An 18,143-nucleotide genomic window follows, 5' to 3' on the forward strand; every position below is an offset into this window, starting at 1 on the left:
GCTGAGAGGAAAAATTATATCACTAAATGCATACATTACAAAAGAGGAAACATTGCAAATTAAACATCTAAGCTTCCAACTCAAAAACCTAGAAAAACAGCAAAATAAGTCCACTGAAAATGTATGAGAAGAAATAATAAAGACAAAACAAACAAATATACAAAATCAATGAAATACACCATGACCAAGTAGAGTGTATTCTAGAGAAGCATACATTGTTCAGTATTAGAAAAAGTCAATGTAATCCACCACATTAATGGGCTAATATAGAAAAACCACACAATGATCTCCATCAACATAGAAAAAAGCATTTAAAATTTCAATATCCATCCATAATAAAAACTCTCAGAAAACTAGGAACAGAAAGGAACTTCTTTAACTTAAGAAAGGACATCTAAAAAAAAGTCCTATGGCTAACATTATACTCAAAAGTGGAAGGGGCGCCTGGGTGGCTCAGTGGGTTAAAAGTGGAAGACTGAATATTTTCTCCCTAAGACTGGAAAAAAGGCAAGGATAGAGGCTTTCGCTGCTATTATTCAACACATTACTCAAAGTTCTAGCTTATACAACAAGGAAGGAAAGGAATACTGATTAAAACTGAACTGTGCACTTAAAAATGGTTAAGTTGGTAAATTTTATGTTATGTGTTCTTTATTACAATCAAAACATTTGTAATGAAAAAAATACAGATCTAAAAGTAAGAAATATAACTGTTTATTTTGGAGATGATATTGTCAACATAGAAAAGCTGAAATGATATACAAAAATATCCTAGAACCAATAAATGAGTTTGGCAAAGTCATAAAATACCAAGTACCAAATAAATGTACAAAATTTAGTGGTATTTCTACATACTAACAATGAACACATGGACACCAAAATTCAAAATATAGCACCAAAAAATTAAATAAAAGAAAAGAAAATAAACATAATGCCATTTACAATTGCTCAAAAAATTTATTTAGGCGCAAATCCAGCAAAACATGTATAGGACTTTTATGCTGAAAAATGCAAAATGCTGATAAAAGAAATCAAAGACCTAAATAGATGGGGAGACATACTTGCTCATGAATTGGAAAATTCAATATAATAAAGATGTTAATTCCCTCAAGCTGACATATAGCTTTAATAAAATTTCTATCAAAATCTCAGCAAGATATTTTAGAGATATAGTCAAATTAACTATAAAATTTATATTAAAAGGCAAAAGAACTAGAATATCTAAAACAACTTTGAAAAAGAAGAATAAAATGTGAGGAAACAATCTACCTGATTTCAAGACATATTATATAGCTACAGCAATCAAGGTTGTGTGGTATTAACAGAAGAACAGAACAGAGAACTCAAACATAGACCCATGCAAACATGTCCAATTGGTTGTTGGCAAAGGTAGAAAAGAAATTCAATGGAGAAAATATAAACTTTTTATCAAATGGTGCATGACTAGTTGGACATCCATAGGCAAAAAATGAACCCATACAAAAAATAGCTCAAAATGGATTTTGGACTTAAATGTAAAAAATAAACTGTAAAGTTTTAGAAAAATATATGGGTGACCATTTTTGTGTCTAAGGCCAGACAAAGAGCTTTTAGACTTGACACTAATAATCCATAAAAAGAAAAATTGGTGAATTGGATTTCATCAAAATGGAGAACTTGTGCTCTGGAAGACCCAGGGAAGAGATGAAAAGAAAATCTACAGACTGGGAGAGCATATTTGTAAATTACATATCTAAAAAAGGACTAGGATCTAGAAAATTTAAAGAACTCTCCAAATTCAATGGTTCGGAAAACTCCAATTTGAATATGGGAAAAACACATGATCAAGCATTTCACTAGGGATATAAAGACAGCAAATGAGCACATGAGAAGATATTTAGCCACATTAGTGGTTAGGGAATGCAAATTAAAATCAAAATGAGGTATCAGCACAGATCTGTTAGAATGGGTAAAATAAAAATAATAGTAACACCAGAGTTGGTGGGGTTGTGGAGGAAACGGATCACTTACACCTTGCTGGTGGGAATGTAAAATGGTGCAGCCACTCTGGAATATAGTTTGGCCATTAAAAAAGAGTTAAACATGCAAATATTATAACCCAGAAATTCTACTGTTGAGGATTTATCCCAGAGAAGTGAAAACCTATGTTTACATAAAAACCTGTACATAAAGGTTACAGACACTTTATTTGTCACAGACAAAACCTGAAAACAGCCCAGATATCCTTCAGTGGGCAAGTGGTTAAGCAAACTGTGATACATCTATACCAGGGACTATGACTTAACAATAAGCAGGAACAAATAATTTCTGAAACTTTAAAGCATTACGCTAAGAAAAAAAAAAAAAGCCAACGAACACCAAAAGATTACATACTGTGTGATTCCATTTATAAAATATTCTTCAAATGACAGAACTGTGGCAATAGAGAGCAGACAAGAGGTAACTAGGGATTAAGAGGGGAGTGGAGGCTGGATGGAAGCATGTGTAGATGTAAAAGGGTGACATGAAGAACCGCTGGGGTGAGGAGAACATTCTGATCTCGATTATATCAATATCATCATCCTGGTTGGGATATTGTCCCGTCGTTTTGCATAGTATTACCAAAGGGAGTATGTGTTTCTGTAGTATTTCTCACAATTGCATGAGAATCCAAACTTACCTCAAAAAAAAAAAAAAAAAGTGGCGTGAAAAACAAACCAACAAAAAAATAGCTTCATTGGCGAGAATAATTGTCATAGATTCTCTGAAAGGAAATTCGAGCCGTTCTGGCAGTAAGCTACCATAGTGTACAAATGTTCTGTCAAACAGTTTCACCCAGTGATCTGCCCTTTGTCCACAGGTTGATGTCCTGTGCATTAAGAATACAGAACTTCCAGGGGCGCCTGGGTGGCTCAGTGGTTTAAGCCTCTGCCTTCAGCTCGGGTCATGATCTCAGGGTCCTGGGATCGAGCCCCACATCAGGCTCTCTGCTCAGTGGGGAGCCTGCTTCCCCCTCTCTCTCTGCCTGCCTCTCTGCCTACTTGTGATCTCTCTCTATCAAATAAATAAATAAAAATTAAAAAAAAAAAGAATACAGAGCTTCCAACATTCTGAGAATAGGATGTGGGCAAGTTTCTGCCAATCTGTGATGCTTGTTTTGGAGTTGACACTGATTTCATTCTAAAGTGTTAATGCTACTGGGTCAACGGTGCATGAAAACCATTGAAAGGAAAACCCAGTGTTAAGCAATGCACCTTGTTGTAAAGACCTCCTAGGTATTTAAAATGAAAGCCCTATGGCTTTAGTAAATCTGAAATCTTGAGGTATAGATTGAGTACTTTGATTTTATGGTGCATTTATTTTTCATTAAAAGCAAGGTAAGGCTCCACATATCTTAATAATTTGTAAAATATATCTTATTTCCCCCCTAATTGTCATCTTTCTGCCCTCTTCTCTCTTCAACAAATGAACCTTAATGCAAATAGATGTATGTCAATTTTGCTGTTGAAAAAGAAAGGCACCCATTTGGTGAGCCAAATCACCTACACACTTTAAAAACTCCTTTCCAGGATTTTATAACCGCAAGAAAACTTTCCACCCGATGATAAAAAAAATTGATGTGCAGTCAAACAAGCCAAGCCAGCCTGCTCCTTTACTTCCTATCAGTTTTTCTGATAGGTTTGTCCTGTTGTTCCAGAAATATTCTCAAGTAGTTTCTAAAACCCTAATAACTTCTTATCTCCAAGAATAAAATAAAAATAAGTTAGCCATTCATCTCTGGGGTGCCTCAGGAGCGAACAGAATCATAAATTACACATGTCCTTATCCACACCATCCAGCAATAATATAATTCTCCTGAAGTTTGCCCTAATAAATTCTGGAGCTGGGTCAGTGCTCAGTACTTTTAATCTGAGTAGGTCTGTTTATTCCTGGCAGCTGCTTCTTTCATCGCAGCCATTTTATTGCCTCAGTGCTTGTAGGAGGAACGCACCACAGGATATCTAAGTAAAACTTACTGACAAATACTCCTAGTTCTCTGTTTTGGGACACCCAAATTTCATTTCACAAAGAAAAATTTCACAGAAAACAAAGAGTATGGCCTCATTTACACATTAGAAGTCTTGTTCTCCATTATGCATCTTATACAGAGATACTTAAGTTTTGTGAGAACCTCTGATTGTGGATACTTATATATATATAAGTTTTCTAGGTCTTGTTCATTCTTGGGTTCCCTTAAACCATAATAAAAGACCAAAAATGTGCTGAACAGACATTTTAGCTATTTTGGAGATGATCCCTCCAAAGAGGGATTGACCAAGGCAATTATTTCCCTTCATTATAAGTATTTTGAAAGTCAAAGCAAAATCAAGAAGCATTTATGGAGGCATTGTGTCTGCTATGTATAAGGTATTGTACAAGGCTTCCGGCAGTGTGAGCAAGCAGGTAAAACAAAGTCCTTGTCCTCAAGTGGCCTACAATCTGGAAAACAAGCATAAATCTATTCAGTATAGATATAATCAATGAAGATATCAAATAATAGTGCAAGATGTCAATAAAATCTGGCATGGAATAACAGTTTGTTCTGAATTAAAGAAATTATACTTAAACACTTGGTCTAGTTCAGTAGAGGAAGAGAACAATTCAAGCTTGAGTCACAGAAGAAGCCCTGACAGGAAGCAGAAAGCACATCAGATGGGAACATCTGTGCCCAAGATGCGGGTTTCCAGTTTTCTAAAGAAACGGACTTGCGGGGCATCTGGGTGGCTCAGTGGGTTAAAGTCTCTGCCTTCAGCTCAGGTCATGATCCCAGAGTCCTGGGATCAAGCTCCACATGATCCCAGGGTCCTGGGATCCAGCCTCAGCAGGGAGCCTGCTTTCCCGCTCTCTCTGCCTGCCTCTCTGCCTACTTGTGGTCTCTCTCTCTCTCTCTATCAAATAAATAAATAAAATCTTAAAAAAAAAAAAAGAAATGGACTCGCTATCATTTAGAACATCTTCAAGGGTTAGAACTGTTAGTAACCAATATGTTAATTTTCTAAGCACACAATTCTTTATTTTCTGAAAACAATTTCATACTAATTTGTGACTCCCCTCCCTACCCCTGCCAATCTCCAAACCCTGTGCCAAAGCGTGGTAGTTGCACTGAAAAAACACTGTAGAGCTTTCTTGCTGTTCCCCACAAATTCTCACCTTAGAAATTTTCACAGAGGGGCACCTGGGCTGCAGTGGACAGAAAAATTAGGCTGATAAAGTATTTTCTCCTTCTCTGGGATGATGACACACACATTTTTTAGTGTTACTTTGAGATAAAAGAGTTGAAAAGCTGATTTGGACTCCTGGAAGAGGTAGCAGTAAATCTCCTAACTTACAGCCCACACCTCTCTACCAGTGTCTTTGCAGACAACAGTCTAGCTTTTTAAACCTTTCCCTAGCAACCCTCAGTTTGTTTCCTGAGATTAAAAGTATCTTATGGTTTGTCTCCCTCTCTAGTTTCATATTGTTTCATTTTTCCCTTCCTTCCCCTATGATCTTCTGTCTTGTTTCTCTATTCCTTATATCAGGGAGATCATATGATAATTGTCTTTCTCTGATGGACTTATTTCGCTTAGCATGATACCCTCTAGTTCCATCCACGTCATTGCAAATGTCAAGACTTCAGTTTTTTTTTTTTTAAAGATTTTATTTATTTATTTGACAGAGAGATCACAAGTAGACGGAGAGGCAGGCAGAGAGAGAGAGAGAGGGAAGCAGGCTCCCCGCTGAGCAGAGAGCCCGATGCGGGACTTGATCCCAGGACCCTGAGATCACGACCCGAGCCGAAGGCAGTGGCTTAACCCACTGAGCCACCCAGGCGCCCAAGACTTCAGTTTTTGATGGCTGCATAGTATTCCATTGTATATATATACACACAACATCTTCTTTATCCATTCATCTGTCAATGGACATCTAGACTCCTTCCATAGTGTGGCTATTGTGGACATTGCTGCTATAAACATGGGGTGCATGTGCCCCTTTGGATCACTACATTTGTATCTTTGGGATAAATACCCAGTAGCAATTCCTGGGTCATAGGGTAGGTCCATTTTCAACTTTTTTGAAGAATCTCCATATTATTTTCTGGAGTGGCTGCACCAGCTTGCATTCCCACCAACAGTGTAGGAGGGTTCCCCTTTCTCCAAATCCTTGCCAACATCTGTCATTTCCTGACTTGTTAATTTTAGCCATTCTGACTTATGTGAGGTGGTATCTCCCTGTGGTCTGGATTTGTATTTCCCTGACGCTGAGTGATGTTCTGCCCATTTCTTGATTGGATTAGTTTGTTCTTTGGATGTTGAGTTTCATAAGAGGATATGTGCTACAGCGAGCGTTGTGAATTGTGTAAGACTGATGATCACAGACCTGTACCCTTGAAACAAATAATACAGTTTATGTTAATTAAAAAAAAAAAAAAAAGCCTCACCCTCGCAGTGATTCCTCCATCACTGCATAATGAACATGAGGGAAGGGTCCTGGTAGAGCACTGAGCTGCCATCTACTGCCCCTGGCTTCTAACAACTGCCAGTGAGTTATTTCTGCCCATAAACATGAAGGGGGTAGGGACGCCTGGGTGGCTTGATGGGTTAAGCATCCACCTTCAGCCAGGGATCCTGGGATGGAGCCCCACATCAGGTTCCCTGCTCAGCAGGGAGTCTGCTTCTCCCTCTTTCTGCCCTTCCCCCCCCCCCCATGCACACTCTCTCTCTCAAATAAATAAGTAAGATTTTTAAAAAAGTAAAAATAAGGGGCGCCTGTGTGGCTAAGTAGGTTGAAGCCTCTGCCTTGGGCTCAGGTTGTGGTCTCAGGGTCCTGGGATCGGGCCCTGCGTCGGGCTCTCTGCTCAGCGGGGAGCCTGCTTCCCCTTCTCTCTCTGCCTGCCTCTCTGCCTATTTGTGATCTCTGTCTGTCAAAAAATAAATAAAGTTTTAAAAAAAGTAAAAATAAAATGAAAACAAAAGGCGTAGGCATCTTTGCTGGGGTTGGTACCATGAGGTCTAGGGAGAGATTTGTTGGATTGATGATAATCCTACATAGATAAGATGTCTTACCCATATTTCATATATCATTTTCCTCTGTAATATATTATTACATTACCCACAGATGTAATCTTTGGTAAACTTGACCCTACTTCTGAATCTTAACATTTTTCCCCCTCTTTTGAAGGTTGCTGGACATTGAAAGTGAAATGATCAAATTTGCCAGTTACTATGCTGGAATCGCTTTGGTAGTACTTATCACAGGATATATTCAAGTGAGTGGTGCCAACATTTTATTTTTAGGTCAACATCTGGGCTCAGAGACATTAAAATGAAATGCAAAGTGCACTCTAACTTTTAAGTTGTTCAGAAGCCCTAAGGACTACAATTTTATTTGGAGGTGGCGGCAGGGGTGGGGCGGTGAGAGGAAGAATTCATCTTCTCAGACTGGGAGAAAATACAGACAATTGTCTAGAGAGACAGAGAATAGACTGAATTTCGATGTCTCCTCTATTTCATCTTCTAAACTCAAAAATAGGTGGTTGTGGGTGTGTTTGTAGAGCGAGTGTGGGTCCCCCAGGGAAAGTCAGACATGAGGAGTTGGAGAAAAGCAAACTTTACTTTCTTTTTTTCTTTCCCTGCCAAAATCTCACCAACCTGTGTTCCAACCCCAAATCTATAAACTGAATCTTAACGTAGTCCATATTTAAGCCATGGAAGAGCATGGAGTTACTTAACCCTTATTAAAGAAGAAAAATATTTCATCTTTTACCTTCTTCTGCAGAAAAAAATAATGACTCTCCTCAACCTCCATTCATTCAAGAATTTCAGGAAGTTCATGTTCATTATAAAGAGAAATGAATCCATTTTCCCCATTCTGGTACTGAGAGTTTTAATGACAGCCCGACTTTGCTTGGTTGGGGATAGCTATCAGAAGATTCCCTGCTTATGTCATAATTTTTGTCTTCCTTTCTCTGGAAATCATTGTCCCACAGTCTGAAACCTATGCATACATGCTTGTTGGCAGGCCTCTCGGGGGAAAAACTACACTCAGAAGTGCCATGCAAAAATAGGGATATAAGACCAAGAATTTCTTTTTGGCACTGTGAGCCTTCTTTTCGCATGCGGAAAGTGAAGTTTGGTAAGGTTAGATTGACAAGTGGCAAAGCCAAATTTGCACCCAACCCTTCCTGCTTCCCTGGCCACAGCTGTTCCGCTCATCCTTCTCTGGGCAGCAGATGCTGAGCTCACTGTACTTCCCAGGACTCGGCATTCTGTGACTCACTTTCCTCTCTTTCTCAGGGCTTATCCTAAAAGTATTTTCTTCTGAAAAGTGAAGGAACGAAGGAATATTTTTAACATCATAATATCCAACACTCCTTGCTCCATTTTCAGATATGCTTTTGGGTGATTGCTGCAGCTCGTCAGATACAGAAAATGAGAAAAATTTCCTTTAGGAAAGTAATGCGAATGGAAATCGGATGGTTTGACTGCAATTCCGTGGGAGAGCTGAATACAAGATTCTCTGAGTAAGTAGCTGGTAGGAGGTTTTAATGTACGTGTGCATTTTTGATCATAGAACCCTTGTTTCTAAATTAAATAACAATTAGAAACACACTTTCAGTCATTTTGGATACATTTTGTCTATTAAATTGAGCTTTTATGAGTAGCATCATTTTTTCATAGGTCATGCTTTATGATCATTAACAACTGAAAGCCAGGATACTACAGTTTTGTTTGTAGGTCCTTGATCAAAATACTAGAAATGAAGGATTACAGAATGGAGTTAAAAGAAATAGGGCTGTGTGGCCTCTAAAAGAAAGACCGAGGGATGTCACAATCCACTTATCTATAGGGAAAAACAATGCACTTAAAAGGAATTATCTTGCCTTGGTTGTTGAGGTCATTTCTGCACATAAAAACAAAGACAAAAAAAAAAAAAGTCCAAATTAGTTTGAGAAAGATTCAAACTAAACAACTGGATTTAAATCTGGTTAATACCCAAAGACCAGTTGGGGTCATTGATAGCCCCCTTCCCCTCTTCCTCTAGGTACTCTGAATTAGCTCTGAGTAATTAGAAACAATTGAACCCTATTGAATTGAACTTTGGGGTCCCATGAGGTCTCATGAGAGAGTGTGTATTACAGTGAAGATCAAAGACTGAATGTTGGGATACTTAGATTCTAGCACTCTTTCTGCCCCTGATTTACTGTGACATTGAACAAATACTTAATCTTGCTAGAATACAATTGTCAAATCTCTGGGTAATATCTTGAGACATTTTTTTGCTGTTAAGTCCTAAACCCTGTTTGTTCCATCTGAACAAGAGATTATGAGAATGTTCCTAGGAATATGAATTTAATGTAATTATATTCAACCAATACTCTAGATGACTTAACTGTATGCAAGCCATAGAGATAAGCCACACAAGTCCTGTTCTCAGGGAACTTACAGCTTAGTGGGAGGGATAAAGGTGCAAGCAAACAAATAAAGTTGACACATTGATGGCTTACTGTACTCTAAGCACTGTTCTATATACTTAACATATACTAACTAATCCTCATTACAACCTATTGAGGTAGGTTCTGTCATTATCCCCATTTCACAGATGAGGAAACTAAGGCACAGAAAGGTTAAGTAATTAGCCTAGGGAAAGTTTGTGTTCTTAACCACAGAGTCTGTGATCTTAACCACTCTTCTATATTGTCTATAAACAGAATGCAATAATTATATATGTGTACACATACATACACAGATTCATTACATTGCTGTGCAAGCACAGGGAGAAGATATTAGTTTTTCCTTGGGGGTTTTTATGAATTAGGTGGTGTGTGGGTTGCACCTTGAGGCTAAAAGGGTTTAGCAGTTATAAAGAAGGAAAGAAGGGCTATTCAGGACAGACCAAGAGTATGAGTTATAAGAAAGAAAGAAACAAATAAGATTATTTCTGAAAGTCTTTGTCAACATTGAATGGACACCAGTTGGGAAAACTGGGTTGAGGACAAACGTACTGGGCTGTAAGGGAGGGAGAGGCTTGATGACCTCACAGGCTATAGCAAGTTTTTTCAAATGTGAAAGGCTGTTTTCCACAGGCAATGGGATACAGAGAAGGCAGTAGAAGGGAAAGCCTGGGATTTCTCAACAAGAATTTGAATTGGCCAAAATCAGTTTTAGTGATCGGAGCCTCTCGTTTCTAGTGATATTAACAAAGTCAATGATGCCATTGCCGACCAAATGGGCATTTTCATTCAGCGCATGACCACGAGCATCTGTGGGTTCCTGTTGGGATTTTACCAGGGTTGGAAACTGACCTTGGTCATTATCTCTGTGAGCCCTCTTATCGGGATTGGAGCAGCCATCATTGGTCTGGTAAGAATGTCTTCTCACTTCTCCCCAAGACATCTGCACTAAGAAACAGCCAGAAATGTGAAACTTGATTCCTTTTTCCTATGTATGTTTAGTTAACATTATTTGTCACTGTTTCAATTTATTTTGTTTGGTCATCCTCAGTATCAAATAACATTCCATCAGTCCAGGGGTTGATGCTGTTTTAATAACATAAATATTATTGTATTAACAACAGTAACAGCTACATTTGTTGAGCATTTACTATTTTGCCAGGCACTATAAAGAACTTCATATATATTATCTCTAATCTTCTCAACGATCTTCAAAGGTATTAATGCCATTTTAGCCATAAGAAACAGAGGCTCGGAGAGTAAAGAGACTTGTCTGAGACTGTACAGCTAGAGAGTGACAAAACTGGATTCAAGTACAAGGGAGTCTGAGTCCAGATCCCCATCCACTGTCTCATATGCCTGTTGCTTCCCATGGTCTCCCAATCAGATGTTTTCTCGAAAAAGTCCCAACAAATGTACCCAGCTCAGTAACAAAAACATAAAGGAGATTTCTGCATTCACAGCTTTGTTCTCCATGCAGTCTGATCAGTTTCAGAAAGAGGTCACCTGACCCATTCTGAGCAGTATCTCCATTCCCCAGGCATGCAGGCCAAGAAAAAGTGTAGGAGTAGGAATTTTGGGTCGTCCCAGTTAGAAAACACTCCCAAAGATTAATAAATGCTTATATCATACTTTTAGAGCAGTCACATCAGATAGCAGGTCATGGGATCAGGCACACTAATAATTTGCTGTAAATGAGAATAGAATTTATGTGAAAAGCTGCATACACTCATATCACTGAGCAACAGGAAACCAATCTCCATAATATTTTCTAGCAAAATATTCTTGACAATCTGCTGGCTATATTACTCAAACATTTCCCAGGTAGTACAGAGTGACAATGGCAAAGAGCTCATTCCTCTCAACTGCCCCCCGCCAACGCAGACTCTACCATCTCGCTCAAGAAAGATACATTTAGCATGTCAAAACTTGAGCTTCCTCATCTTGAAGATAAGGATAATATTTCCCAAAGGTCACTGTGATGACTTAAGGCATCATCCATGTTATGCACTTAGGATGGCATCTGGCACAGAATTAATTGTTCAAGAGATATTAGCTTTTATTTTTTCCAATCCGCTATGACAGTCTTTCCTACCAAACACCTCTTAGCTTCATTCCAGGGAAGCCTCACTACCCACGGGGAAACTTTGGGAATTCTGTAAATATTTGATTCAGCTTTTCCCCCCTAGATTAAGTATACTTAATCTCTTTCCTCAAACCTGTGATTAATATTCATACTCAGATGGGTCAGATGTCACATTTCAACATTGGGGAGATGTAGCCTGGGTAACTTGATTTTGACAGGTTTAAGGCATGGTTTCTCTTGCTATCTCAAGTGCCCATATTTCAAGTTCTTGTAAATGTGTCACTGATTTGGAATGTTGTAGTTCTGCACTGGTTTCTTCTTGAACTCAAGTCTATGCATGTTTGTATAAAATGATACAAGCAACCTCACTAAGCCCAATTCAAAAGCAGGACGAAAAGTAGAAGGCAGGCAATATATGACATGTTACATGTTATATACCTTTGCCTGACTTTTATATTTACCACGAGAAACATGTGCAATCATTAAATATTTTCCAGTTTACATCTTTAAATTCCTGTATCATTTTTACAGAAGTAAAATGAGATTATTTAATGTGCATTAAATTATAATAAGACTATTAATATTCACAACTACTTTCCTCATACATAATTTAGAAATAAATTAGAAGAGGATTGTGGTAAAAACTACAATGTCATTCGTAACACCTAAATTCAGATTTTCATGTTGATGAAAATAGCCCTAATTTCCCTATGGTTGCCCTTTCAAGTCACAACTTTTGTAAAGTGTGTTCTTGTGACATAAATATGTTGTAACAAAATGATACATTTACTTATTTTGTATTAAATTCCATTTAAGATTTAGTTTGAGAAGAGTTCTGCTGCTAAAAGTTTGGAAAAACTTGGAAGATAAATTCCTTCAGCCTGGGTACTATATATATTTTAGGTTTCTGAGCTAGTCGAACTTCCACAATATTTGCTTGTGTTCATTCTGGTATCTTCATCTGTGCCAGGGATTTCTTTGGTGATTAATTCTAATTACAACTTAATCCAAGTCCAATTTTAGAAAAAGTAACTGTTTATGTATTAAATGCAATATCATTTTAGTTCTTTTTGTAAAGAGCAAAACTAGTTAGTTGAGTCCCTACAGTTGAGTCAAAATGGGTAATATTTATCTGGAGCTTTCTCCATTGCAGCATCATGAGCCTCTGTGTGGTCAGGACCTCTCTCCCAATTATATACTCTGACTAACCTCCCGTCTCTGTCTCTGGTGTTTGTCCAGAAATTGTGCAAAAGGCCTGTGGTCAATAGCAAAGAAGTGTGGTATGGTATTTATTAGTATAATGAGTGAAACACTGTGGTCTCACAGAATGCCCTATTTGGGGCTTACTCTGTGAGATGGTTTTAGAGGCTGACTTCTAAAGAAGTCATTTTGGTATGCTAACAACCAAATATTCGTGGATGGGGCTTAACATGGCTCAAACTTGGACTAGATTCTTTCCTCGGTGAACACTGGTACAGCAAGGAGCCAGTCTTGTATGAAACCAACCACATACTTAACTCAGCTAAATGAATCACTGAATGACAGGCTGACGTACCTAATTCTCTGGTCTTCATGTTTTGTTTTCTTCTTTTGGATTTTAGAGTGTGTCCAAATTTACTGACTATGAATTGAAGGCCTATGCCAAAGCTGGGTCAGTGGCTGATGAAGTCATTTCATCTATGCGAACAGTGGCTGCTTTTGGTGGTGAGAAAAAAGAGGTTGAAAGGTTGGTTTATTGAAATGTCTGCCACTTTCCTGAATTTCATCATTTGGCATACTACCCTGAATCTTCCCTATTTTGTATAAAGTGGCAGATTTACCTTGGTCTGTTTACCCTGATAGAGCTTTTCTTCACGAGGTAGCTGAGAGTAATCAGTTGGGCAAAGCATTATAAGGACCCCAAGCCTTTAGCTGTATGTTTTTGAAAATGTAGGTGGAGATTTTTAGAACATTATCTTAGTTTAGGTATTTATTTCAACACTGGTGGTGTATATGTATACATATATTACCTCCTGGAAGTCTGTAACACTGCTGCATGATCTAAAATGCTGCTCGGCATATTTTTTATTCATCATCTTTTACTCAGCTACTGTACTACATGCTCCTTATAAAGTCTGACGAAATTTCCACTTAATCAAACAAAATTTAGCATTGGGTTTATTACGGACCATCATTCTAGGAGATTAATTCTTAATGAAAATAAAAAACCTAAACTAACCAAATAACACTGTTGTTGAGAATTTGATTTTATTTTTCCTTTTATCTAGTATTTATTAAGTGCTTACCACATGTCAAGTACTGATTTTATAAAATAGTCACTAAATGAATTCACTTATTTCATGAGATCTAGTATGATGATGTCATTCTCAATTGTTACCAAGTAAAAAAGAGAAGAGAATTTATTTATTTATTTATTAAAAATATTTTGTTTATTTATTTGACAGAGAGATCACAAGTAAGCAGAGAGGCAGGCAGAAATAGAGAAAGGGAAACAGTCTCCCTGCTGAGCAGAGAGCCCAAAGCGGGGCTCAATCCCAGGACCCTGAGACCATGACCTGAGCTGAAGGCAGAGGCTTAATCCACTGAGCCACCCAGGTGGCCCAAGAGAAGAGAATTTAAAATCTCTAATTATTCTCTTTTCCTTTTTTTCCCTCATTTGGCTCCTTTTGGTTTATAGAGTGAAGTTACCTAGTTTCTTATAAAAAATTTCAGTAGCATACTTCCTTCACCATAAAAGATATTCATTATTGCTATTAATAACAGTTTTATAAATGTTACGAAAATGGTAACAAACACAGGATAGACCTTCACTTTGTCCTGAGAAATATTAAATATTCTCCATGATTTTTTTTTTTTTTGAGAAGAAGGAAGGCAGTTACAGACAATGCCAGTTATTAATGTCTAGATCATAGAATCACAGCAGCCTAGTGCTTGGATTGAATTTCTGGGTAGTTATCCATATCCAATGGCTGTGAACCTGACCGGTCATGTTACAACATAGCATTCTTGGTCACAGGGCAGATAGGTGAGTGTATGGACATGAGTTGGTGCAAACACTGGTTTTGAACCTGGGGGGAAAGAGTTGCATCATTTTTCGATGGAAAGCAGGCCATGTGACTTGGTAAAAAACAATTCAAGCACAAATAGTACTAGATCCCTCGTGTCCAAACATTTGTGGTGAAAATTCTTTTCTCTTGGGGTAAAGTTCTCACTTTTTTTATACTGTTCTTATCCAAGAAGTAATCAACCATGAAATCTGGTTAGGCATCGTTCCTTCAACATATTTCATTGCCTGGTGGAAATAAGCTAAATAACTCCATGGAAGTTTGCAATTTTCTTTTCTGAAAGCTGCTGTGTGTCTGGGGTAATTTGATGACCATTAAGTAATAGCACAGTGCTGTGGCTGTTTTAAACATTCTAACGTGAGCTGCTGCTGCTGCTGACATAGACACAAATGCTTTCTCTTCATAGGTACGAGAAAAATCTTGTGTTTGCCCAGCGTTGGGGAATTAGAAAAGGGATCGTGATGGGATTCTTTACTGGATTCATGTGGTGTCTCATCTTCTTCTGTTATGCACTGGCCTTCTGGTACGGCTCCAAACTTGTCCTAGATGATGGAGAATACTCAGCAGGAACCCTCGTCCAGGTACTTTGGTCTTAATGACCTAGACATCACATTTCCTGTTGGAATTTCAGAAAAGTCTAGAGTTAAGGCATTTTGTGTGCTCCTTTAGTGTCTGAGAGAGGAGAGCAGCAAGAATTTGATGGAGTCCATCTGCAGAAACAAGCAATACCTACACATTTTATAGTAAAGGAACACTAAGCATTGGAATTGATGAGACCAGCGATTTAATGATTTCCACTTAACTGAAGATTTTATAGCTGTAAAACAATGATTTTCTGACTGAGTCCAAAGATAATATGCCATGAAAATGGGAAGTCAGTGGTCTCTCAGCTAAAAATTAACAGCTCATGTAGTTAAGCTTAATAATAGTACAAGATATGTGCTAATGGGCATATTTGTGGAACATAATGAGTTACTAGATATCAAGCCAATAATATCCTCAACTGAACAGGTAATACAGCCATATTTTATTGCTCATTTGTGCTATAGTCATGCTATCACGAATGCCATGGCTACTCTAATTTTCAGTATTTTTTTCCGTTGTTCTTTCAAGAATTATTGAGAAACTACTCTAAGTCAGACCCATAGAAAGCCCAGAAGAGTCAATAGTGAACCGAAGAAATGTGATCTTCACTGAAAAGAAATAAAATAAAATAGAATAATATGAAAAAAAAAAAGAAGAAATGTAATCTCTTCCTGATGTAACATATAGATCAGTGGGGAAGAGAAGCAATAATTAAACAACCCCATCAGTGTCTAATGACAGAGGAAAACACGTGCTATGGAAGACAAGGACATTAGCAGCGAAGAGCAGGGTGATCAGGTGTGGCTAGGGTCAGAGAAAGCTCTTCCTCCTGCTCATGAACCCACGTCTTTCCTCCTTAGCTTATAGCTCCTCTCGTTACAGCTGGACTCTTGTCATCGTTCTGATTCTCAGCGGAATGGCACCTCCCCAGCAAGGCCTTCCATGCTCATCCAATCTTGTATTCTCTTATATGCCTTGCTGAACTTTCCCATCAGAGCCCTTGAGTGAAACGGAACATTTGGATTGGTTTACATTTGTTCCCACCCCTTCCTGCCCTCACACAGTTAGGCCAGGGAGATAAAACATGAGATACCTGTCTCATTTGGCCTATTAATTATTTAATTAAATAGAGTAATATTTTTTATTTTAGATTTTATTTATTTATTTATTTGAGAGGAGAGAAAACATGCATGCACGAGGGGTGGGAGGGGCAGAGGGAGAGAGAGAGAATCTCAAGCAGACTCTCCACTGAGGGCAGAGCCTGATGTAGGGCTCCGTCTCACAGCCCTGAGGTCATGCATGACCTGAGCTGAAATCAGGAGTCAGACGCTTAGCTGACTGAGCCACCCAGGTGCCCCATAATTAATTAATTAATTAATAATTAATTTGAAAGGCCTGGAGATGAGAAGCAGTTTCATATAAGATTCTTAAATAAAAATACTTAGGCTGGGTAAGCCTATAAGATTCTGGGTGAATCTTGAGCCTAAGATTCTTGGGCACCAATTAAACAATGAAAAATGCTAAAAATCTTATATACTAGAAATTTCCTAGCTCATACCTTATAATTTGAGGTCTACTGATTTAGTATAAATACATATCTAGGGAAAGTTGAATGGAATTGTATTTTATTCAACTTTCTAGGGAAAGTTGGATGGAATTTTGCAAATAGGAATGATTATCAGAGGTCAAGCCATAGTCCATCTAAGTTACTACTTTATTTCATTAATGGCTTGATGATACACTAAGAACAACATTTTAAAATTCATTCCTTCTTTGCAAGATGAACAACTGACATCACTTGAACTTTGTTTTAAAAAATTAAACATGATAAGACATATTAAAGTGTCTTTGGGACCTTAAAGGGATAGAAAGAAGGAAAATGTTGCTTTCATTGTAATTTAAGCACTTTCTTAACAACTCTAATATAGCTTTGCACATTTGAAAATCCAGTGAAAGTACTGCAGGTCGGAAACCTGACTATGAAGTCCCTCATCTTTATTGGTCTAATGGCCTTTAAGAATTTTCAACATTTACCAGTTGACTTCCATCCCAGATGCTTAGATCTGCTCATTCTGCAGAAAAACATGCACTGAGAAAAGACATCCTTCCTTTCATTCCATGCCGGCAAGGAGAGGACAGAAGTGTGCCCAAACAGTAGTTCAGAGGGAGGAACGAATTGGTAAATTGAAAATTAAATAATACACAATTCCAGCTGGTAACACTGAATTTTAAAAACCCCTTGCTTACTCTTTAGCAGGAATCCAATGTGATGTTTCTGCTTAAAGAGAAATTGAGGCATACTAAAATCTTTAGGAGATTCTTTAAGCAAAAATAATTCCAGTTGGGCAGCACCAAATCAGAAGTGATGAGAAGCCACTCTCTACCCACAGGACTGGGGGAGAGACTCTTATAAAGAAGAGGCAGAAACAAAGCAAAACAATTATTTGATGGGCTCTGGCTTAAGCAGCTGCCTTGCCTGGGGAATCTGAATTGACCATTTGTGATTGGTTGTCCTTGGGCTTTTGATGTCTTGAACTTGAGGCATTTGTGCTTAGGTTTTAGGTTGCTCATGTAGGCTACTAAGGCATCAAATCAACCTCAGTCTAATGGCCTCCTTGTTTAACTAATTTTACGCTCCTCATTTCCAGCGTCCACTCTTGTGTATACCTTTTGTATACCTTTTGGGCTGTATACCTTTTGTATACCTTTGTATACCTTTTGGGCTGAGAGAGTACTAACTTTGTGCAGATGTGACATACTATGTGTCTCTAACATTTTCATCATTAATTATTAACCTTACCTTTTACTCCTAAATGCCTTCCTGCAAGCTGCTGCTTGCACCTTAAGAAATATCTCTTTGGGAAAACAAGAGACCTCCATTAACAGTATAATCATTGATCTTTCTCTTTCTCTCCCTTCCTTCATTCCTTCCTTCCTCTGTCCCTCCAATTCTCTC

The 18,143-nt window shown here is 38.0% G+C and overlaps 1 protein-coding gene and 1 long non-coding RNA gene across 3 annotated transcripts in view; one reads left to right on the top strand and one right to left on the bottom strand.

Annotated features, from left to right (window-relative positions):
- ABCB11 (ATP binding cassette subfamily B member 11) overlaps nt 1-18,143 on the top strand; it is a 97,469-nt gene that overhangs the window by 29,310 nt on the left and 50,016 nt on the right. For both annotated transcript variants that reach the window (XM_004744016.2, XM_013052044.2), the window contains 5 exons: nt 7,180-7,267; nt 8,388-8,521; nt 10,190-10,361; nt 13,139-13,263; nt 15,009-15,183. In XM_004744016.2, the coding sequence (XP_004744073.1) occupies nt 7,180-7,267; nt 8,388-8,521; nt 10,190-10,361; nt 13,139-13,263; nt 15,009-15,183 (694 nt within the window). The remainder of the gene's footprint in view (nt 1-7,179; nt 7,268-8,387; nt 8,522-10,189; nt 10,362-13,138; nt 13,264-15,008; nt 15,184-18,143) is intronic.
- LOC123387990 overlaps nt 8,682-18,143 on the bottom strand; it is a 34,673-nt gene continuing 25,211 nt past the window's right edge. Inside the window, exons 2-3 of the long non-coding RNA XR_006602514.1 lie at nt 10,304-10,399; nt 8,682-8,901 (exon numbers count right to left, since the gene is read on the bottom strand). This is a non-coding gene — a long non-coding RNA (uncharacterized LOC123387990). The remainder of the gene's footprint in view (nt 8,902-10,303; nt 10,400-18,143) is intronic.

The sequence above is a fragment of the Mustela putorius genome, unplaced genomic scaffold (genome assembly GCF_011764305.1).
Source record: "Mustela putorius furo isolate JIRA1106 unplaced genomic scaffold, ASM1176430v1.1 tig00003869_pilon_pilon_pilon, whole genome shotgun sequence".
NCBI classification, from domain to species: Eukaryota; Metazoa; Chordata; class Mammalia; order Carnivora; family Mustelidae; genus Mustela; species Mustela putorius.